We start from the raw sequence: 23,227 nt of genomic DNA on the forward strand, positions 1-23,227 counted from the left end.
ATCAAATCAAGGCAAAACTCCTCAACACCTTTTATAAAACCGGTGCAGTTCTTTCTCTAAGGCCAGTACATGTGTAAACATGTGCTTTGGAGAGATCTGAACTTTGTAAAAAGAAAAAAGTCCAAGAGAATGCCAAAAGAAACTTCCCCCTGCACTACACTTTGTATGTTCCAAGAGGATATTCTCAGGAGGGTCAGGTACTGAATCTCTGCCAAGGGCAGGATGCGACTCCACCTGGGTCAGTCTTACTATGGCAAGCGTGGTGTGTTTCACTAGTGCTGCCCCTTGCTGTGCATGAATCACAGCAACAGCACTGCAATAGCCTTATTACCAACTAGGAAACAGACTCCTCCACATATTACAGATTAGAAACAATGATCTTACAATTCCTAACTGTGTGTGTTGACAGATAGCAGTCTGGTAGACTTTGTTCAAAAACACATTCACTTTCTGCCTTGCTAACAGCCTTGCATTCTGTCCAAGGTTTCCATATGGATTCACTGAAAGCACACATTTGAGTTGCATTTTAGTTTTACCTGCTTGCACCTCGAGGAGGCACTCTGGGAGGCCTTTCTGGGAAGGGAAGCCTCTCTACTTGGTGAGGAACTGGGCTGCGGCTCCTTGCTGTTTCTGGGACTTCACTGTCCTACAAAATGAAGAGAAATGTTTACAGAACAGCAGAATTTGGTTCTTGGTAGCTTTACAAAAGAAGTGGCTACATTTTGGCATTTCTATAAATGCAATGCCAGCTCCGAGCTTCTTTTTTTTTTTGCAAGAAAACAAAGCCATGTACTTAAGGACAGCAGAGCAGCACATAGAGGTGAGAACTTACCTCACTGTCCCCTTCCATCCCACTGCTGACACTCAATATGCTCCGAGTGCTGGAGCGGTTACTTGCACTACCTGGAGCGAGTAAGCAAGAGAAAAACTGATTATTAAACCCTGGTAATTTAACTGCAAATCCCTAACTCAGGGCTCTTTCTAACCTCATGCTTAATTCTTACACACATAATTAATGCTTGTTTAGACTCAATTATTTTCACAATTATTTTCACTTTTTTTGTATGTTCGGGATCCAAACAGCAGCATTTCATTCAACACAAACCACAGGACCAAACCATTCAATTATGCTTGCTTTCTAGAAGATTTCTGCCTTATCTTTCTTTATCCAGTCTTCTGGTTAAATACTCACAACCATAATCTAACTGAAAAGATCCAATGCCAATATCACCTGGCAAGTCAGGCAAATATTTTCACAAGGGTTACACACCCAACACTTATGTACATTTAAATTATCATTTCCCTATCTTTAACAATTGCATGAAGGTAGATGGCTATGAGCACTGTCACATACTCATTCCTAGAGTAAATGACTGCTTAAGAAGTTTCTGTTCCAAATAGCTGTTTACTACATCCTCTTACAACAATCCTTACTCATCACAGGAATGCTTCCTAGTGTATTTCCAAGCTAAAAACAAGTTTGTTCAAACAACCTTCAACACCCATCTATGCAAACCCATTTAACTGCCATGGACACAGAGTAGGGATTGTTTTTGCAATTAGTCATGCCATCTCCAAAGGTGACGGCATATCACAAACATATCTGACTGCTATGGCTGGTTTCAGTCATAAATAGATAACATTCTGTAGGGCTGTAAAATACTGGGACACTAATACTCAGAAACCTCTACACTGAAATGGTGACTAGAAAGGTTTTCTCCTAAGATGCAGTCCCTCCCTGCTAGCTTTGGTAAGTCTCATCAGCTGGTACAAACAGCAGCACTTAAGAGTGCTAAATACTGTGGTAGGGTCCATTCTCATAATCACACCATGAGAAAGAGCTCCAAGCTGCACACAGCAAGCTCTGCAGACTTGTTAGCACTTCTCTCACATCTGCTTGTATGCAAATTACTGGCTCAGCCAGCTGCCTATGGCACCTGTTCTGGATGTATGCCAGCTGCATCTTGCCAAGAGTTACAAAGGTAGTAACGTCACAGGAGCTCAGGTTTCCTTTCAAAGGACGAAACTGATTCTAAATGAGTTCCCCAAGAATTGCTCAGTCTGCAGTAAGAGCAAGAATGCAGGGATTTGCACAAATTAAACCTAATGAAAAGCAAAGATAATAAAAATGTGCAGACTGCCCAAGTCACTCAAGAAGTCCCACAGTAACCAATGAAAAATGCTGTCCTTTACATACAACAATTGAAGAAACAACATGTAGAGACTGGTTTCCAGCCTGAAATATAACTGCCCTTCAGGCCAGAAGAGCACACAGCCTGCTGGCAGTCACAGCACAGGAGCATCCTTTCCAATAACAGCAGCTGCCATCTACTTTTAAGAACTGAAGGCAGGTGGTACACCTTCCCTGACAGGGCTCAAGGGAATCTTTTGCTCAGCTTTCAGGTTCTCCTCCTGCAGAGATGCAGACTAAAGATGCCCAAACCACTTGATGCACACCTGGACTTGCTTTTACAGTTTTGAGAACAGCTGGCCTGAGGCATGCAAGGTTTGGGGTGGCATTGTCAGTGCTGGGATTCAGGAACAGAAGTCCTGCCCCCTGGTTGACTCCAGGGTCAGGCTGGGTAAGTGTGTTCCATCCAGCTTTCCAGGTGACACTCAGAGCTTGCTTACTTGTTGTGCTGGATGTGCTTTCTGTTTTCCAGTCTCCTCGTTTTAACTCCTTTTTTGGCGGAAAAACGTTTTTCCTGGGGGTGTATTCATATATTCCACATTCTGGTTTCCCCAAAGTATTATGAGAATGTCGAATGGGTACTGTAATTTCCAAATCTGGAAAGGAAAATGAACAGCTCAGAAAGGTCTATGCAATTATAGCCTCCAAGAGACGGTTTTGCACTTAAGAACAGAGTTAAACCCAGTTGCATAAGGACAATCATAACTGTATATGAATGAATCAAGATGCACCCCACAGGTGTGGGCATCCTTTTCTTGGCTGTGAAAGTGAGGAGCAAAGCAACTTCCCTATGGTTTTGCCAACTGGCACAGGGATGTGCATATTAAAATATCGTAGAACCACAATACACACAGACACATTTCAGCCTGAAGAGCTTATTAATATGGTTAGCTGCTTCATTACCAGAGAATATCAGAATCAAAGACTGTTACCTGCACTTTTGTCTTTTTTTTGCTTCTCCATTTGCCTCCTGGTTATGCTGTCTCGTAGACGTTTCAGATTTTCCTAAAAACATCACAAGATATTATACTAGTTTTGTTAGAAAGCTGCTCATCTTCCTTTAGCCAAAGCCCTGAAAAGAATATTTTAGCTAACTTTGCAGTCAAGCTGTAAAAAAGCTTGCTAGACCTGGCTGAAGTCCAAACCACATCAACAGGTATTTAATCCATTCCTTTCAGAAACCCATGTGTGCCTTTCAGAAGCCAAGGTTTTTTCTGATGTTCACTATGTATGTTCAGGTCAAGTTCACTGGCAACTGCAGAAAAGCAGCAGACTGGGTTTAGAACTCCCTGTATTTTGTGTTTGCACTGTGACACTGACACAGAAACAAGACCCACAATCAACTGCATAGTCCTTTCTGTACTAATGAACAAAATTCTGACTGCAGGGACAGAAGAGGCTGCCATGCAGACCGGAACATGAGGGGACAACTCAGAGTTCAGGATATCCCCAATGAAGAAATGTAACTGGGAGCAAAGTCTCTCCATTGTGTGACAGCATATTATACCTTACAGTACAAAATGGTAGGGAGGAAAAAGACAACTTTTTTCAGCAGGGAAATATGTACAGAGCTGAGAGGAGGAAACCCCTGAATAGGTAGAAAAGCAGATGAAACAACTGCTGTACCATGAAGCAAAATTTGGAGCAGAGACTTTGAAAGCTGCTCGTGGCATGGGGCACAGAGGATACCTTCATCTCTTCTACGTAAATTTACTGAAGTAGCACTGTGTTCTTCACTGACAGAAGAAGGGACTCCTCTGACTGTTTCTGGGTAGAGAGTACCTTTCCAACTGAGAATCAGGAGGAGAAAAGCCTTGCCACTGCTCTGACAGCTTTCAAAACAACATCACTCACTGGAGACCAGACTGCCACAGCATGAACAAGAAGCTCCAAAAGAAGCAGGCTTTTAAAGAGGGAGCCTCACTCTAACTTGAGAATGAAAATTTTAAACTATGACTGATAGTTCCACCAGTCATTACGTCACTGCTGCCAACAAAATGACTCCGGCATTCAGTTAAGCCACCCAAACACTCTGCTTTTACTAATAACTGCTGCTAGAACAGTCCTGTAATCATCAGCAAACAATGAGGGAGAAATCAGATCATCTACCAACTAAGACTTTACAGCCAATACACCATCTGGGACACAGAGTCTTCACTGATCTGAAATGGATGAGAACCACCAAGTTAAATGGTCATCACAGGAGTCCCCTGCCAGCAGGAAGGTGCTAGGTGACCTCTAGAAAGGTGATTTAGCCAACTGGATTTGATCCAATTCCTTGTATATGGATCCTCAAAAACTAACAATATTACTGCAAGACAAACAGATCTGTAAAATGGCTACCTGCTTGCTGCTTACTGGGAACAGCTCCCCCATGGCAGGAGAGAACTCTGCTAGCTGAGGGACTATGTTAGCAGTCTTCCTTCTCCAACCAGGAAAAAAATGTACCCACACTGAGCAGCTTGTGATATATACCTAGAGAAACAGCTGTATTTCTTAAACAGTAGCGTAAGTCCGTACCTGCTGGAACCGGAATGATTCTGATCTCTTTTTCTGGTTCAGCTGCCACTCCTTAAAATGAAGTACGGCTTCATCCACAGTGAGGATGCCCATTTTCACTTGCTCCTGTAATGTAATCAGCTGCCGCTGGCCTGGGGTTTTCATTCCAGCAAATGGATCATATATGCTTGATTGAGACAGGTCCCTTACAGGCCTGATTATTGTCTCTGAAGAGAGAACACCAGCAAAAATATTACTAAACTTGTGGCATCAGCCTTCCTCACTGAATACAGAGATCAAGCACCCTTGATCCAGCAGATATTAAAAAAAGTATTACAGACTGAGTGTTTCCTAAGAAGTGTGTCCTTCTTAGGCCATCCTGCTACTTTTCAAGTCTAAAAGCCAAGCTGAGAGGTAGCCTTGTACACAAATATATCCCAGGGATAAGCTCTGCTTTAAAAAACATAGTTTAGTTAAAGAGCACAAAACATATTCCTTAAAGTGCCCCGCTTCCTCAGCAATGCATAGAACAGGGCTTCTACCTTAGCAGTCACAAAGCTGGACTCTTTCTAGGCAATCTGTGTAGTTTAAGTCCAGAAACTGAAAACTCATTCTACTGATGCTGGCATTTTCTAACTCATTTGTAACATAAAGAAGAGTTCCCAAGATGTGAGATGTGTTCCCTTCACACTCTGCACTTATAAAAGTTTCCAGTGTCACAAAGGTGAAAAAGATTGGGGTCATTCGTAGAGGACTATTACCCCCAGAGCTCTGTAAAACAGTCTATTCAGTCATATTCCACACAAATGAAGCTACCTTAACAGATCTGCTTTTGGATTACTGAAAGGATTTTCAGGGTGAACTTCTGACTTACCTTTTTTAACCCTTCCTCTAGGGACATAAATATTCTCAGGTCTTTGAGCCTTCTGTGCAAAAACTGCAAAAGAAACATTCTTTAGACACTGAAATGCATCTCATGAAGACAGAAATAGCAAGGATGAATATGGCAAGCATATACAATTCTGCACTGCATTACAGCTTCTGTTACACTTCTAAGTCCACTGAAGAAAACAAAGATTTTTACAGTAGAATTCCCCTTCTATTGACCTCTAAGAATTTAGCTCAGCCACCTCTAACAGAAATCTGGACATGATTTCCCCATAGTCCTGCCACAGAGGGAAGGAGAAGTCACTTAGATTACTCTCTCACATGTCATTGTGGTTCTTGTGAGAATGTTTGTGATATATGACGAAGATTTCCAAAGCTCCCTAATAAGCTAAGAGGAACAATCTTCTTCAATTTCAATAAAACCTCACCTCAGAGGGAGGTATTGAGGTATAAAATCATGTCCTATACAAATGCAGTTGAATCAATGATATCATTACATATCAGCAATGTCTCAATGTATTAGATTAATTGTGTCCTCATAATATCAGGGTCTTTCCTATTTCGTTGGACTTGTTTATACCATTTGGAAGTAATCTGTCATCCTACTGCTTTCATGAGGAGCAAGCTTAGGCTACAAGATCTTGGGATATAACATCCTCACATTTTCAGAGTAGGCAAAAGATGAAAAACAGATATGGAATTGGATCCCAAAGGTAACTAACTCCAGGGTCAAATAATCCAGGGATCCTGGCATTCATTTAGCAACTGCAGCCCACGTCAATGCCATTCTACAGTTTACTGGTCTGCATTTTCACCGGTAACCAACTCACTTTTGGAGATGTACAGCTCATTGTCTGGCTGTGGAGAGCTAGATTCTGGTCTTGGAACAGGAACTGGAGGTCTGTTAGCCATTTCCTGTGGAAAAGGGTCTTGTTCCACCGAGTAGTACACATCTTCACCATACTGCTCATGACCCCCTTCCTCAGAATCTGGCACATCCATGCTACCGCCTACAATGGAGCAGAGTTTGTAAGAATAACAACCTGGCCACTTCACAGAACACTGGATCCCTCCAGATGTATTACGTACCACATTCTTACCAAGCTGGCCATTTCACAGCCAAAACCATCCAGTGTTACAGTGACTTAAATGTGCCAAAAGCCTTCACGACAGGACTTTAGATAAAGTCATTAACATCTAGTAGCATGTAACTGTTTGCCACTATGCCTGTACTATCTGTTTTGAAGAAATAGTGAAAAATCTCCTAACTCTCTTTAAGAACTTGAGGAACAGTTAATTTAATTAATTTATATTAATTTAATTAATATACTTCAATAGTGAACAAATCAAACAGACCAATGGTTTCCAAAAGCTGTATGTGATGGTCTACAAAGTACTACAGAGAATTAGTCCTTTGTCTGAAACAAGCAAAAAGTGTGGACTATCTCCTACCCTTAAGAGTTCATGGAGAAATCTCAGGTTCTATTTAAAGTTTTAGCTGTGCTACTGCCATCCTTCCCTCAAAACAGGTCTCACCTTCTAAAAACTTGCGGAGCATTGAGTCTTTTGTAGTTATAGAAACTTCATCTCCAGCAACTGGAGTATCTGGTTTGGATTGAAGCATCTCTACATCTGAAAAAACCAAAAAACCAGAAAGATTAATCTGTTAATTATATCCTGAAATACATGGAACGATATAATGTGATATAATACACTGGTGTGGTATTTCTGACTGGACCTTTGGTTTATGGTGACAATCAAAAAAGCTGGGCAAATGACCAGACATTTTCTTCAAAAAAAGCTTCTACGTTGCTATGTTCATTCCAATCTGCACAAATCTTTTCCAGCTGCCTGATGCTTACACTTGAGAGTGACTAACAATGCTATTGAGAAGTTCTGACAAGGCTTCAAGCAGGCACTGAGTTTTGGCTATAACTGAGAGTGTGTTGGCCAGGTGAAAGTTTTGGCCTCTGTACAGTGCTCCTGAGAGGAAACCACGTGACTTGGCAAAACAAGACATTAAAGGCAATTTTCCCATGACACATAAGATACTGCTTGCTTTATTTATTGAAATAAAGTCAAAACAGTTGGCTGAGTTAACTACTTGGATCTGGAAGGTGTTTAGAGGGTCAGATGATAATTCAGGATTGAGAAAGGACTGACAACAAACAGTAAGATACTTTCTTAATTCAGTGTTTTGACATGAGGAATTCTGATTTTGAAGAAGAAAATCAACGTCATTGTAATGCTAAAACTAATCTTAAAACTAAAATAAAATGTTAGGTAACCATGTTCCTAATGATATTAAAAACAAGAGTGATATAAATGGATTGTTAAGGCTTATTGATATAAGTGAATTGTTGAGGCATATCTATTACTATGTCATAGATTACTGCTATGTAAACTAGATGGTTTGGGTTACATCTGAGAATATTAAATACTTTTAACTCATTACAGTGGCTCCAGTTCTCTGTTACCTTATTCTCAAACAAGCTCCTGCCAGAAAAATTGACCCTATGATATCTAATCTTCCTTTGATCAGTCTCTGAAAAACCGTGGTGGAAGCACATCTTGATCACAATAAATGGGCACACTGCCACAGTATGGCTACACCTAAAATAGCCCCAGTATTATCCTCTACACCACAGCCATATCTACATACATAGGGGTAATTCCTAGAAAAAGTACCTCAATAGAAGTTAATTATGATTTCCTAGTGAGCCAGCCTCACAAACCTCCAAGTCAGTACAAAAGCTTGAATCCTTTATTTGTGATGGCAGCTGTAAACCAGCCAGCATGCCCACTAATTTCATTGGGGTCTGCCTGTGTGCTGGTATTCTAAATGATATCAAAACACCTTCACTTTGAGAGAACCAATCTAAGTGTCGAGAACTGCGCCAATTTATCTGTTACAATACAGGTAAATTTTAAGCACTGCTCAGACAAGCTGTTAATATTCTTCAGGCAAAGACTAACAGACCATGTAAGGAAAACAGAATTTCAATAAAAGACTCCTGAATGGAAGGCAGCAGAGCTTTGTGTGCAGAAGCAACACACTAGAACTCCAGAAGATGCAGGAAAGAGAGGCTTTTGTGAGTCCACTTCTAAAGTGCTAAATTACAGGGAGCTCAATTTGCATACACAAAAGAAAATTCAATGCATAGTTTCTGGGAGATCTGGGATTTTCAGGCCTGGAAGAAGGTAAGTTTGGCTCAGTAGTGTTGAGCTTGTTTTATAACCCTCCACAGACTTAGTCAGTCAAGCCCATTCAGAGGTGCACTGATTACAAGCAGACCTACCAAACATTTAGAAATTCTCACTCTCATTACTGCAAACAAGATCAGCTTTGTTCCTTACAAGACCAACCCAATTTACCACTTATCTCCACCTGAAGGCAGAATAATCCTGGTTTTGGTAGCAAAACCATCCCTGCAGTGGCCAACAACCCTTAGCAGAAAAGAGTTTATGATTTCAAGGAAAGAACCAACACAGTCTTCTGGACTCCATAACCAAAAAAATGTGTGTTATAGTATCATTTAATCTAAAAGAAGAGAAAAACAGCTCAGGACCCATATAGCCCATAAGCACAAGTGTTTCAGAAAGAAAGCTTTTCCCCTGAGGCAGCACACTTAAAAACTGCACAAAAAGTAGAAGTTCTCAAGTACCTTAAGGAGGTACTTAATGATTTTTCAGGTATAATCTTTTCAGTACACATATTTCTACCTGTTCACTTTCTTTTGCTCTCAAGTTGTTGAGCTAAAAGCTCAGCTCTTGTTTTTCAGTTTTCCAGTTGTCAGTAAAATCATATCTTACATAGTGTTCTTTTCTGTCAGTGTCAGTGTTCCTAGGTACTCAGTCCTCAGGAGGAAAAAAGTGGGACATGATAGAAAATTTAGTCTCATTTCTGTATGTTAATTTATTTGCCCAGGGTTCAGGGAGTCCTCAAAACACTGAAGAAACAGCTCTTGATCTTGTAGCAATTAAAAAAAGGTATACAGCAACTTTATCAGTCAGCCAATGCTAGAACTGCTGCACAGTTTCCTTGTGGCGAGAGCAGAAAAGCTGTAACTGAGGCGCTACTGTGTGTAAGAGAGACAGGGGTCTGAGCAATCCGATCTAAAGGTGTCTCTGCCCATTGCAGAGGACTTGGACTAGGTGAGCTTTAGAGGTACCTTCTGACCCAAACCTTCCTATGATTCTGTAATTCTATGAATATACATACAAAGATCCTCTGCAGCACCCGGGACAAATCCAGCCATGGATTCATAAAGCTCTTCATCGGAGCCCGGATTCAAGGAACACTTCATTAACAGATCAGTGGACAGATGAGCCATGGACTCATAAACAGACTCATCCTCCTCGCCTTGCATCAGCTCTTCCTTAATGTGACTCTTTAGCATATCTGCAGTTTCCTGAAGAGGAAGGAGGACAAGAAAAAAAAGTTCAAGTCTCATTTAAATAAAGAACCTGGAGAATAAAAGCAAGCAAAAGATACCTCACTTTTTCATCAGTGATGGAAAAAACCGCTGAAGACAGCTCATTCCCAGAGATTAAGGTTTCTCAAATGACTTAAATCCCCACTACAGCAGTCTGCGACAAACTTTCGAGATCTATGTTGTAATAAAAGGTTAAAAAGGCCAAACAAGGGGTGCTGACACGTTCTGAGTAGCCATTATAGCCTCTCACCCCATCACTTTCATGTCCGACCCAATGTCTGCAAACTCCCAGAACATAAGCATAGCTCATTCTAAAAATACAAATGCTTGTCAAAGGCTATTTTGGGGCAAGCATAACTAACCATAAGGGAGAAAGCTTATCACATGCAGAGCACCTGCAAAATAGCAAAGTTTTAGCTTTGATGTAGACTCAGTTTCAGTTTCTTGGCATTAGCAGCAGCATGTAACACCCAGAGTGGGAGTACACAGACCCTTTTCTGTGACATTGACAGGAAACCTCACAGCAGGCAGCAGCTCATGTAATATAGGCAACTTCTGATTCACAGGAGAGCAGAACCCTTTCTTATATATTTGCAACATAGAGTGGGGGGGGAAGGCAGATCTTCACCAAATCACATACGAGGGAGCAAAATGTAAAGCTTCCTCCCATCCTCCTTCCCAAGTTCCAATTATGTCACAAGCACAGCTGTCTTAACAGTTGCAATACCACAAGATACTCTTCCATCCACAAATGCCAACTCATGGGCCCTCAACAGGGCATGTGTGTCAAAGCTGTCTACACATGCTCCCCTCCACAGTCAAAAATGGGTCAGGCCAGTAGCTCATGCTACTGTCCATCTACTTACAGATGTGCAGAGGAACCTTTGCCAGAGAGCAAATCAGGTGAGTAAAGGGGTTTACTGGGACTTTCAGATACCTATACTACTAGTGATACTGGTCACTACCTTGCAGTGGTCAGACTGGTGCAGATGATTTGTGTGCTTGGTCCTGTGCTGCACAGACAACTTGACAGTCAGGAAGGAGGACCTACTCTTAACACAGCTCTGTCACTGTGCTGGTGGAGAGAATATGGGAGGAGCACAGTACTCCAATGTACAACAATGAGAGGTTGGAAGGACTTCTTGCACATCTCTGACTGACTTTACTTGCAAAGATTTTGGTCACACAATTTATACCTTCTGCAGCCCTCCTGATCTCAGAATATGGAATGACTTTTATTTAGCTCTAATGTATAATGTCAAGAAGCAAGGCCCAAGTACAAGAACTACCCATGCCTCCTAAATAGGCTTAAACACTACTATAATTAGCTGGCATTAGAACCACACTAAAGCCGGCAGATCTATCACCCAGCATTCAGACAATGTTAGGGACAATTAAACACAACTTTTCAACCTAAATCAAAGCAAACAGAATTCATGTGATCTGAGTCAAGGAGCTCATTATTTTGAAGCATACAGGCCAGAAACAGCTCAAATTGAAACAGAAGGATGAACTCCATGCATACACAAGTACTGCACAGAAACAATTGCTTGGTGCAGCTGGAGTCAGGTCCATGTCATAATGTGTAAAAGTCAGAGTGCTGTTTTCTGGGGGTGGGGTTAGCTCAAAGAGAAATGAATTGCAACTTGGGATCACTGATAGAACAAATAGGGAATGGACAGCTATACCAATGCAGGGAGAAATAGGTATCAAGTGGAACAGGCAGACTACACAGGTCAGCTGTGAATGAGCTAGTAAGCAATCCTGACTGTACTACAACTACTAAGAGAGCACCTCAGATTGTATCTTCCCAAACACATTCTGTTCCCGTATTACTCCCTAAAGTAAGCCGGATGAAGGGGCTGTTTTCCCAGGATTCCAGAATTAGAAGAGTACACCAGGCACCAACCACATCCCCGCAGAAACTTCATTAGATGGATGGATGAAAGGAAGCCAGCATGGCAGACTTTGCTGTGTGCAAAAGCTCCAGGAACTTTCCTGGCTCCAGAGAAACATCTAACCCTCCAGCTGAAAGCTTTCAGTGTGGCGGGACATCTGTGGTCTAGACCCTACCACAACACACTGCACGCTTTATCACCGCATCACTCCTGCTGAAGTAACACTAAGTGCCAAGCTCAGCGCCAGAGCCTGCACCCAGTGTGGAACAAGGCAGAATACTGCTCTGCTTCCTCTTACCACATATTCATCAATGAATTGGCGGAGATCCTTAAAGCCATGCTTTTCTGCTATGGTGTTTGGATAGTGGCCGTACTTGTTGGCGACACTGTAGGCCTGCAGCGCTCCAGGGCATGTAAGCAGCAAGGCAGTAAGGTTCTTCAGCCCGTATCTTGCAGAGAAGTGAAGAAGGGTTGGCAACTCCTCATCCCTCTGATCTGTGAGAACAGGAGCCCATTAGGACCTAAGTTTTTCTCTAGTAGCAACAGAGCCAGTAGGTGAGAAACAGACATGGCAAACACAGACCAAAGCACTTGCGAAAACCCTGAAATGTGTATATATATAGCTTCAAACTTAAGCTAACTGCACAAATTATCTAGTGCATCTCCAGACTTAAGTCCTATAACCTTTAGTGGGGAATATGGTGCTGTAATAGCTTAAATGTATGTAGGATCACAGGTTTGCAATGACTTCTTAGATCATCATTACAAAAAGACTGCATACCAACCCAACTGCTCAGTGCCCACTGTGTACCTTAGAGTTATGGGGTTTGGGGGAAAGGACTGGGCTGTGGAGAAATGGAACATGGGACAGAAGAACAAAGCAGAAAACCTAGGAGACTTTTGGAGAGCATCATCTTTTCTCTCTGGTTTGAAGCTGTCTACATAGCAGCATCTGCCACAGTGCAGGGAAGTGAGAATGATGGATGTAATAAAAAAGGGTCACCTGACTCAAATGGCAATCCCCTTTCTATAGACATCATCAAGAATTTCACTTTCTGGCTGAGATCCAAGATTTTTGAGATAGCCTGTGCAGGTACTACAGACTGCAGTATTAAGGTGCTTCAAGGTAAAACAACTGATCCAAACAAAACTTAAAAATAAATCAGAAGTCTTTAAACTTACTTGCTGTCATATCTTCTTCTTCCAGCTGGTTGATTCCAAACAGGTGTAGACCACTGGCAGGAATGTTCTTCTTGAGTGACTCAGTTAACAGTTTGTCCAGGGCTTCTATGCTGTATGGCACAATTTTAAAGGCCTACAGATAAATGGAAAGTGATTTTGTTTGGTAGCGTCTGGGGATTCAGTTAAGGTGAGATTTACATGGTGTTCTTATTATTTAACACAGTCCGAAAACAGTAGGTATAAATACAGAAGGTAGAAATGTTCAGGTCAAGCAAAGAACTTGGATAGCTTCCTGGTGCAGAAAGAGTATCATCAAGCTCAACAGATGAGAACCGTATACTCCACAAGACAGAGCACAATGAGAAAGTCACTCATGCAACTGGAAGCACAGAAAACTTGCTTCCTACTTTCTTGGCAGGTATACACTTCTGAAACTGTTCCAATGAAATGTCACTCCTGCTTTAAGTATGCACTACTCCATTTTGAGTTGTTCTGGTACACTCTCTGGGTTTGGCTTTTGAACTGGTTCTTTGCCACAGGGAAGCATGCATATTCCCTAAGCAGAGGCATCAACCAGTAACAACTGCTCCAGAACTTGAACTAAAAAGTGGGGGAAACACAGTCTCCCCTGCCCCAGGCATACTGGTGACTAACAAGGCTACTCTGTAGGCCTCCACTACATGGCAGATCAGGAACACGCAGGCAGGCAACAGGGCAACATAGCGGAAAACTTTCTTGTGCAAGCTTTACCTCTCTAAAAGGGTTCAGGTACCCCACTTGGGCAAAACAGAATAGGAAAAGTGAGTGGCTGTATTGAAAATGTAAGTGCTAAGAATCAACGAATCATTTTGTTACTCTGCTTCCTCCAGACAATAGGAATCTTTGCTACTATTTACATCTTTTTTAATAATGCCTAGGTACAAATTCCAAAACATTTTTTTTTTAATGGTACTTTCTGTTATATCAAATTCTGTCATTCCAATCTTTCAAAATCATCAAGGTCTAAATGTGAGTGTTGATTGACTGCATTTTTTCTTCTTAGTTTGATAACTTGACTCACCTTAGCCAGCTATGTGCTCCAGAGACAGAAAAAAAAAATCCATGCTTTCAATAAAAGGGGATATTAGAGTTAGGGGAAAATCCCTAAATAACCTTGCATTTCTTCATTTCAGAAGAGCTACTTCATGGCAAGCACTTTTGCTTATGCCCACTTGTCTAGCCTCTGAAAGAGCTGGTTTCCAAAGCAGCTGTTTGCTAAAGTCCTTACCTGGCACATGAACTGTACGGGGTTGGCTGCATTAGCCAACAGATTGCTGATTTCCTCCATGTCAGTATGGTAAGTGACACTTGTTTCTCCCACCACCAAGTCCCCTGAATATATCTGTAGAGGCACTATCCCAGAGGTTAAATCTTTGAAAAGAAAAAGCAAAAATCACCATTAGAACAAACAATGGGCATAAGTTTGCATGACATACTGTGAGGACAGGAGGAGTTTGGATATACCGCCAGATGAATACCAAAACAGTTTCTGCTATATTGAATTCATGAAGACTCATGAAAAGAGTCATGATCTTGGAACACAAGGTAGGAAAGTACTTTGGAACTACCTTCTTTATAGCTATGTCAATGCACATAACCTGCTAGGTTCTCTGCGAACAGCAGACTGGACCAGTTAAAAGTATTCCACCTCAAATAGAAAGCCTCTCATCTCTCCACCCCTGGCTTCTCTGGAGCTGTCTATAAAGCCATCCCATAAATACAAAGAGCTGGGGAAGAAGGGGAGAGAAATCAGCAAAGTCACTAGGGATTTTGCAACCTCTGTCAGCCTCACTAGTTTCTGAATAAAATCAATTAAAAGGAATTCCAGCTTTGCAACTCTACCCATGCACAAGATTATCTTCTACCTGCACCTTGGAGCTTCTTGAAGTTTTGTCTAGTGTGCATTTGTAAGTCTGAACTTTCTCTTTGAAACACAGATATTTTGAATCCCACTGAAATTAGTCTTTCCCTGTTAACTACTCAGGAAATGATGAAATAGTTAATAACACAAAGGAATTAAACATTATTTCTCTTACTCTTAGAAACTTCAGAGCTTACATTGTACACTCCATCAATGTGAAGGTCATGTTTATAATTCAAAGTACAAGTTAGTACCCAGGTCAGTTTATATCATAAGTCTGGACTTAAGGCAGATTAAATTAAGCCTTTATGTGTTGGTGAGGTCACCTTCTTTAAATCAACCCACTTCACTGACTTTATGGGAGTTGCTATAATGACTATTAGTCTCTATTCTCAGAGAGAATGGCACAATGACTCTTCAAGTGGACAAACCAAAGTAGATGAAATAAAATAATGCTGGGAAAATAATATCAATCTTTAAGGCTCTGAAATAATGCTTTTAAAGTTTAGTGAACCTAAAGTTTAGACAACCTTCAGTTTTGTAAATGTAAATATTTAGAGTGACAGAACATATCTAAATTAAAAGGCAAGCCAGAATAAATAGTTTCAGCTCTGATCACAGAGATCATTACACATTAAGCACATGCCATTATAGTAATGTAATTATTTACCGGCACTTACCTTCTCTCTTGGTGCCCTGGCAACGCTAATGTGGTGGTGGTCATAACATACAGCTAAGTTCAAAGTGCAATCTGTTCTCAGAACTTCCAGCAAGGTGTTTCCACCCTGCAACCCTACTGCTGCTGAGGGGAAAACAGAGCCCACAAGCAGCAGTCTCCCTCAGTTCCTCATCACAAAAGTATCACGGGTGAGAATGCAAGTTCAAGATTTCCCAGACTCAGGTTTTTCTGCATTGCAGCCTTTACCCTTATCCCTCTGGCACTTCTCAGGACAGGCAGGTTGAGACAGAAAGGTAGCAATGGGGAAGGAGGGGGGGGGAAAAAAAAAAATCTCAGTCCAGCTTACTTGGAGCCTTCACAGAGATTGTGTACTCATTCTCCATCTCAGCCAGCACACACACAGAGGATGCATTCTCTGGAGAAAATTTAACTTCAGTTTTCATTTCACCATCTAGTTTACATTTCATGATAATATAAACCGTTGTCTGCACCTAAGACAAAAGGCATTACAACACACAGATTCACAACATAAAAACACTTACTTGGTTAAGTCCATTTTCTAGGGATTTTGTTCTCATTGCAGCTAACACATCAATTACCATTTATAATTTTCACAGTTTTGAATTGTTTTCAGGAGCATCTTCTAGTCACAGACTAACTGGGCAGGTGGCTTCTGTTAGAACTTGCACCAGTATAGATATAGGTATTAAACTGATAAAACTCCAGATTTATTAGATAGATTTATAAACCGATTAAGGCTAGATTTATAAAATTACTTAGTTTCAACTCTATCCATCTCTTCCCTTAAGCAGCACAGTCACATTCTAAACAGAAACAAAAGGAAGAGAAACTTAGACTCTTTCCATCTGAGGAGATGCTATACTAAAAAGTGGTGTTTTTCAGACAAGAAGCCATGATCCAAGCTTTTCAGAGTCACTTCCAAGGCATACACCAGAATTGTCATATTAGACTGGATCCTGACTGTGGAGTTAGTCAGTTCATTGCAGTCACCTTACTCCACTTGCTACCAAAACAGAGGAAGGGAAGAGTGTGAACCTGTCTCACAGCATCCAGGTCAAGCAGCTGTGTTAATGAGACAGCCATTAAGTGACACCACAGCCTAGACAGCACTAAGCACTGCATGTTACCAAGCTACTCCTGGGCCTAGGGAGCCAAGCCCATGAAACAGACACATGGAGGACAGGGGGCTGAGCAGGAAGGTGACAGAAGAATTCAGGACTGATTTCCAGGCCTGTAAAGCTGACTGTTACAAAGCAGCACAATGGGTTGCACCAGCAGTAAGAACATAGCCCAAGGAGTGGGCATACAGTACCCCACATTGTATGCGGTTGGGCTGCACCACTGGACAGTTCCCAGCGCTTCTGGATGATTCATGTTCTTCGCTCATGGCAAGTCTGTGGGAGTCAACTGGATTCTTCTCGTCTTCTGTTTCTGTATCAGTCACAGAGTCACAGCCTGAGTCTAAAATAAAATATACAGAGTCCTGTTACATCACTCCCCTTTGCTGAAAATGTCTATCCATCCTGAAAAACAGCCATGAAGGCAGTGCGGTGGAACTTGCTATTTCTCTCAAAGTAATGCTCAGAAATGGGGATCTAGTTGAAGAAAGGGAAACTAGTTTCCTCTTTTTTTCCCTTAGGAGGATTTGAGGGGGAAATTCACAAAGACATAAAAGCAGTAGAGTAGCACTGAATATGCTTACGAAATAAACAACAATGGCACTCTTTGCTGAGCTGATAGTCCCCTCTGATGTTAGATAGGAAAATTAGCATGTGAATGCGTAATATAAGAATGATCAGCATCTGAACTCATCTGACTCCAGCAGCACTTTGATACACTGTAGGACGGGCAGCAGCCTTTAGTCTTACTTTCCTAAAGTAAAAGATGAAAACCCTTTTTTCTGTCATTTCAGTAGCATCTTTAGTTTTCTCAATCCTGCTTACCCCAACTTCCAAGTTCATTACTGCATCAAACAATAAAACATGAAGCAGTAGTATGAAGGGGTTCAGTTCCTGGAGCAAGAACCGTAAGCTCCAGTATCCATACAAGAGTGAAAGTGAAAAGTACCAGAACCTTTGCACTGAAAAGTAACAGCATTTTACCTAAACATAATCAAAAGCAGAATAAACACATGTAAGCCTACAATATATGTGTACAAAACAATATTCTCACTCCCATTTCCCCAAACCAGCATGGATATTGATAGAAGTGTAAACAAACTGAATTGATATCACTGGCTGAAAAAAAAACCCTAGCCAGAATGAAAACAGATTACCTGTCCCTGCCAGGAAATACTGTTCTTATCTAGAGAAAGGAAACAAAAGACAATTATGTATCTACTTAGTACAGAACACTTTTTTAGCTAGTTTCTACTTCTTGATTCACACGGTTCACATCATTCCCGCCCCCCGCACCATCTCCCAGAACATAGGGTGAAAGTCACTGACTCCATTTTGTCAGAAGACTATCATGATTTCTTAAAACTATCTCCCATGGCCAGAATTTTCCAAACTTTGTAAGACTGTGGAGCAGTCAAGGATTTAAGACAACATTTTGGAACTTACGTGTTATTTACTACTTAGTATAAAACATATCTGTAAAGAGTAGTACAAATTATTCTCCAGATAAAATCTTAGACTTGGACTGTCATTGTTCTTGTATTAGTAAGAAATACTCTATTTAAAATGCTCAGTCCTGATGAGAAAGACATAAGTGATGAATTGTGCTGTCAAACCTGTGGCACCCTTATAGTGAAGCTGCCGAGAATTCAGATTTCACTCAGAATGCCCCAATCTCCAAGTACATCAATTTTCCACAAATCAAGAGAGCCAAAGTTATTATAAGTGGGCCACCATTAGGAGTTCATGTCCTCCTAGTTTCAAACTGAAGCTAGAAGTCAGTCAGGAATTTTAATCTAGGCTTCTTCATTGTTATTATTATTACCACCAAAGACTTAAACTTAGGATATATGAAGTGCTTTGTCACACACTTTTTTAAAAAGTATTTTCTATAAATTTAAATGAGATTTTAGGAATTATATTAAATCAACTTTGCTTTCAGGAGACAAGTTTTAAGCCGCAAAACTTTAGCAAATCATTCAGCTGAATTTTTTTTCACAAATTGTGGTGCACACACACTTAACTAAGTATGTGAATCTCTCCACATGGCAAATAAGCCTACTCACAGGAGCATAAGTAGATTGCTGCTTTAATGTTTGCTGTGGAAAGAAGAGAGCCAAAATTTTGCAGCTCTGAAGTTCAAGTAAGGGATGACCACTAACATCAACATTTCTTAAACAAACCTAGAACAGTACATGTAATTTAGAAAACAGATTTTAATACTGCACCAAATCTGAAGATTTAACTAACTGCTTTGACACAAGGCTGAAGGCGGTCTTCTGGATTTTCAGACTAGTACCAAGTATTAGAGAAAATTAACTGAGGCATTATATTCCTTAACTCAGTATTTCAATTGATACTGTTCAAAGTCATCAACTGCAAGAACCAGACACATTTTGGGAACCCTTCTCATAGAGAAACATGGACTACTCCCACCTCGGAGTGCCAGGCTGCCCTGCTGCATACAGAACAAAAAGCACTGGTCCCACATCCTTCTCTTATATGATAGCTATTGCATCAAGTGTTCAGCATATGCAGAGCAAGATGCCATGTCTTTTAGGGAGAAGAGGCAACTGTTACTAGAATAGTGTCTCTGTAATCTCTGTTGGTTACTTCCAATATGACTAAATCAGAAAGTCTAAGCTCCCAGCACATGAGAGAGCCAATGATGACCAAAACACAGCAACACACTGATGTTCCTGCAACATATGCACAAACGGACACTTGCCAATATCCTGACTTCCAATATCAGGACTTCATCCCCAACCCAATATGGAACAATTAGTGTGGTAATTTTTACCTCACTTGGCCAACATGTGGTCCTCTTCAGAGAAAAATCAAACCAAAGCTGTGGATCTCAGCTACAACATACACAGTAAGCAAGGATAAGAAGGGAGGCAAGGAGAGAACAATCCCCCAGCCCCTCTGCTTTAAAGGTGTTATTTGATACTAGAAACAATTTAGCAAATAAAGAATAACTAGAGCTTTTAAGAAATTCTGGCATTGCACTTCTGCATTCTTGTAACAGAGTTGACTGCCCGGCGGTCATGTGAACACAGAGCTGTTAGGTAATACAGGAAGAAGCACGCAGTGTTAATCAGTAATTGGATTAACAGCTGAAGGAACAGGCACTAAGAGTTTCAGGTATGAATTATTCATCTGTTTCTTCATTCAGAAAACACTGAAATTGCAAAGTACCGAATTCCCACATAAGTGGTGAAGTGATCCTGTGATTCATCTTGCAAGTTCCAATCATGTGCCAGTGACTGACTCATGAACATGCAAGCACTGGAAGAGGAAACTGTCCCATTAGATTTGATAATATCTATGCTCTAAAGCATTGTTAGATCAGGTTTCCCACTCACTAAGATGCTTGAGTAATGACAATCCATTTGCATATACAGATTCAGCAGTTATAACATTGCAGTAATACCCAGGCTAGAGAGGCCATCACTGAGGAGACCAACAGACTCATTAAAGTTAAGTGAATACCTGAATTAAGCTTCTCCACGAGCATGTGCTGTAGGTCAACAGCTCGCGGTCATAAAAGGCTCTCCCCTTCTGTTCCCCTTCAAACAGAGGCTACCTCACGCTTCACTTGACAGTCTGTGAAACACTTGTGAGAATAGCAGCAAGGGGAGGAGATGTGGTCCAAGAAACCCAACCACATTTCCCCTTGAAGAACATGCCCCCCTCCAGGATGCACCAGCAGCTGAGCTGCAGAGAGCAGCCCCACACCCTTCTTGCCTGCCCTGCTGAGCTCCCTGCACAGCTGTCCTGCAGAAACTCACCCCAGGGAAAAGCCCAGTGAAAATATAGGCACGGACATGTGCTTCAAGAGCCTTTTAGCAGCTTTAGAAACTCATATGAAGCAGCCAGTTATTTTGACCTGCTGCTGTAGAGCACACACAGCTCCACCCCGTCATCCATTTCCTCCTGGCAAAGCTGGTGGGCTATCGGCATGGAGCCGACAGCTGTGGTTTCTCACAAGTCAGCCCTTACACCACAAGACATGTGGATGCCTGGAAGAAGTCAGCAGTCTGTCCAGATCACTCTGTCACACGGATATTAATGCTAATGGCACAACTGGGCAACAGCTTGTCTCAAGTTCTGCATGTGCAGACCAGCCCCTCGCTGACATCTGTAAACACCTCCCATTCTGTCCATCAACCAGTTGAGACAAGTAGCTCTCACAAGGCCTCAGACTTTCATTTCACTATGCCTGAAATAAGAGGGAAGACCGTCAAGGAGAGCTCCTGCTTTTACCTGAAGCTTGCAATTTGCCAGTAACCTTTCCCAAGTGCTAACAAGCACATTAAGTCTCCCAGAGCAACTCCAGCTACATTTCCAAGAAGCAGACAAAGTACTGACAAGTAGTCAGGGAAAGCAGAGAAAGTTATCTTTCATCATGCTAATATTAGAGCCCCTGCTTTACCAACGAGATAAATGCCGATCAGGGAAACATCTTGTGATAAACCCTCAGAACTGGGTTATACTGTAGCGACACTTCCCGTTTCAACTGAGTGGAGAGAAGCGTGCAGAAAAACAGCAAGTGAGAACAAAACACAGGAAAATGTAAGACTTTGTAAAATTGTCCATACAGAACAAATAATGTATGGGACATCTCCCCCTTCTCTCCAAACTCCTCACCCCAAGCAGCTCATCTACAAGCACAGCACCTACAAACAGATTTTCAATTCTACAAAGAGCATAGTCATGTTTCATATGTCATGCAAAGCTTGAAACTACAAGGAACTATTTCTCATCCTCCATCAAGGAAACAAGGTGTATTTCACTATGTCAAGTTTTGCTAAGTGCCTTGCAGGTCTAGTGGTCAATCTGTGACTGGATCAAGTGTATAAACCTAAAAAACCAGCTCGGATGCAAGGAACAGGACAGAGACAGGGAAGACATTGAGGAAGAAGCAGGGTTCTAGCCACCCAGACAACAGACATTGTGCACATGACCAAAATCTCAAGCAAGAGAGGCTGGAATAGTTCACTTCCACTGGTAGAAAGAGACAACACATACTGACAGGGCATATGCATGCCTCTTATGACTTTCAAGGGTGCCAAGAATCACATATTCATCACTGATTCGAGTCTTCCTGAGAAGCCACAGGTAAGAAACATGAGCATCCAACTTGCTGATTCATTCAGTACCTCCTTGCTTCAATTTAAACACAATGTGTAACGCTTGCCTGACAGAAAAGACAGTCCCCATAAAAGCCTAAAAACCTGGAACTCCACCTCAGAGAGTTGGGCAGCTGTTTGGAAACATCCCACCCGGAGATCACTGACTGAAGGTGTGGTTCTACAAGTGGTTTCAGTAGATCTAAGGCCACATTACTACTGAAAGGGCAGTCAGGCCTTCCCTCTCCTTCAAATAATTTCTCTTGGAATACCACCCTTGCAGTTCAATGCCACACCCCATCATCCAGACAGATGAAAGGTGGAGAATGAGGCAGACACTCTTTTGCAGCACTCCATGCTAACGTCAGCCTATGCCACTGATGAAAACTTCCCCCTGAGAAACTCAAGCTACACTGTTATTCTCAAGTCACTTTTGAAAAACATAGCAGAAGTTTTCTGAGGTAATAACAAACAGCCATGAAAATCTTACAAAACACAACCCTGGAAGCAAAACAACTAAGCACACAAGAAAGGTCTGTGAAATAACCAAAATTCTGTCCCATACATCTTTTCAGACCTGCTCTGTAAAGCATCTTTGGCATGACCACATAATTCTGCCAAGATTTTTCAGAAATTACTTCAGCTGCCCCAGACTTGAATGTGATCAGTGGTGGCCATTGGGCTCTTACTTTAAGTAAGTGTCTTAAAGCCTTGCAGTTCTCATTAGCAGATACCTAGAATTAGTCTTAGACATCACCATAAAGCAACCTGTGAGGAGATTGTCAGAACCACAAGCCACAGAGAAATATGATTAGTATTTACAAGGTGCATAAAGACTATTATAGACTGGAGCTTCTTAACCACAACGGTTTCTGTCCTTTACTATTTCTGGGCTATCATTTCATTGTCTCTGTTTAGAAAGCTAGTAGGCACCTATGCTAGCAATGCTTGAATTTTATACTGCCATGAAAGAAAACCCATGAAGTATTGCTTTTTATGTAAATAAACTGGGACTTTATGGAACACCTTGATGACAAACAATTCATCAATCCTGCAGCTGGGAAGACTATTTTAACTGCTTGATCCAAGTTTTAAGAATTCACTTAATTTTACCCCTTCAGAGAGGAGGGAGAGAAAACTGCATGCTACCACCTCATGTCTTCAAGGCCACTCCAATAAGCTGGCAGAAATAAATGTTGGATGTAATTAGCTGAGATAGGACTACTCAGAACATATTCCTCCCCAGAGCACTGAGACCCAGAAGTAAACAACACACGGCAGTT

The 23,227-nt window shown here is 41.5% G+C and overlaps 1 protein-coding gene across 2 annotated transcripts in view; it reads right to left on the minus strand.

Annotated features, from left to right (window-relative positions):
* The window catches only part of PIK3AP1 (phosphoinositide-3-kinase adaptor protein 1), a 38,287-nt gene that overhangs the window by 3,839 nt on the left and 11,221 nt on the right, over window positions 1–23,227 (minus strand). The window contains exons 2-16 of one of the 2 annotated variants that reach the window (XM_069019474.1): window positions 17,970–17,998; window positions 17,007–17,155; window positions 16,020–16,164; window positions 14,362–14,504; window positions 13,095–13,227; window positions 12,211–12,407; window positions 9,801–9,990; window positions 7,115–7,210; window positions 6,409–6,588; window positions 5,565–5,627; window positions 4,712–4,917; window positions 3,124–3,196; window positions 2,632–2,787; window positions 833–903; window positions 537–646 (exon numbers count right to left, since the gene is read on the minus strand). In XM_069019474.1, the coding sequence (XP_068875575.1) occupies window positions 537–646; window positions 833–903; window positions 2,632–2,787; window positions 3,124–3,196; window positions 4,712–4,917; window positions 5,565–5,627; window positions 6,409–6,588; window positions 7,115–7,210; window positions 9,801–9,990; window positions 12,211–12,407; window positions 13,095–13,227; window positions 14,362–14,504; window positions 16,020–16,164; window positions 17,007–17,081 (1,838 nt within the window). In that variant the 5' untranslated portion in view covers window positions 17,082–17,155; window positions 17,970–17,998. The remainder of the gene's footprint in view (window positions 1–536; window positions 647–832; window positions 904–2,631; window positions 2,788–3,123; window positions 3,197–4,711; window positions 4,918–5,564; window positions 5,628–6,408; window positions 6,589–7,114; window positions 7,211–9,800; window positions 9,991–12,210; window positions 12,408–13,094; window positions 13,228–14,361; window positions 14,505–16,019; window positions 16,165–17,006; window positions 17,156–17,969; window positions 17,999–23,227) is intronic. The other variant, XM_069019473.1, reaches the window with a different exon arrangement.

The sequence above is a fragment of the Aphelocoma coerulescens genome, chromosome 6 (assembly GCF_041296385.1).
Source record: "Aphelocoma coerulescens isolate FSJ_1873_10779 chromosome 6, UR_Acoe_1.0, whole genome shotgun sequence".
NCBI lineage: Eukaryota > Metazoa > Chordata > Aves > Passeriformes > Corvidae > Aphelocoma > Aphelocoma coerulescens.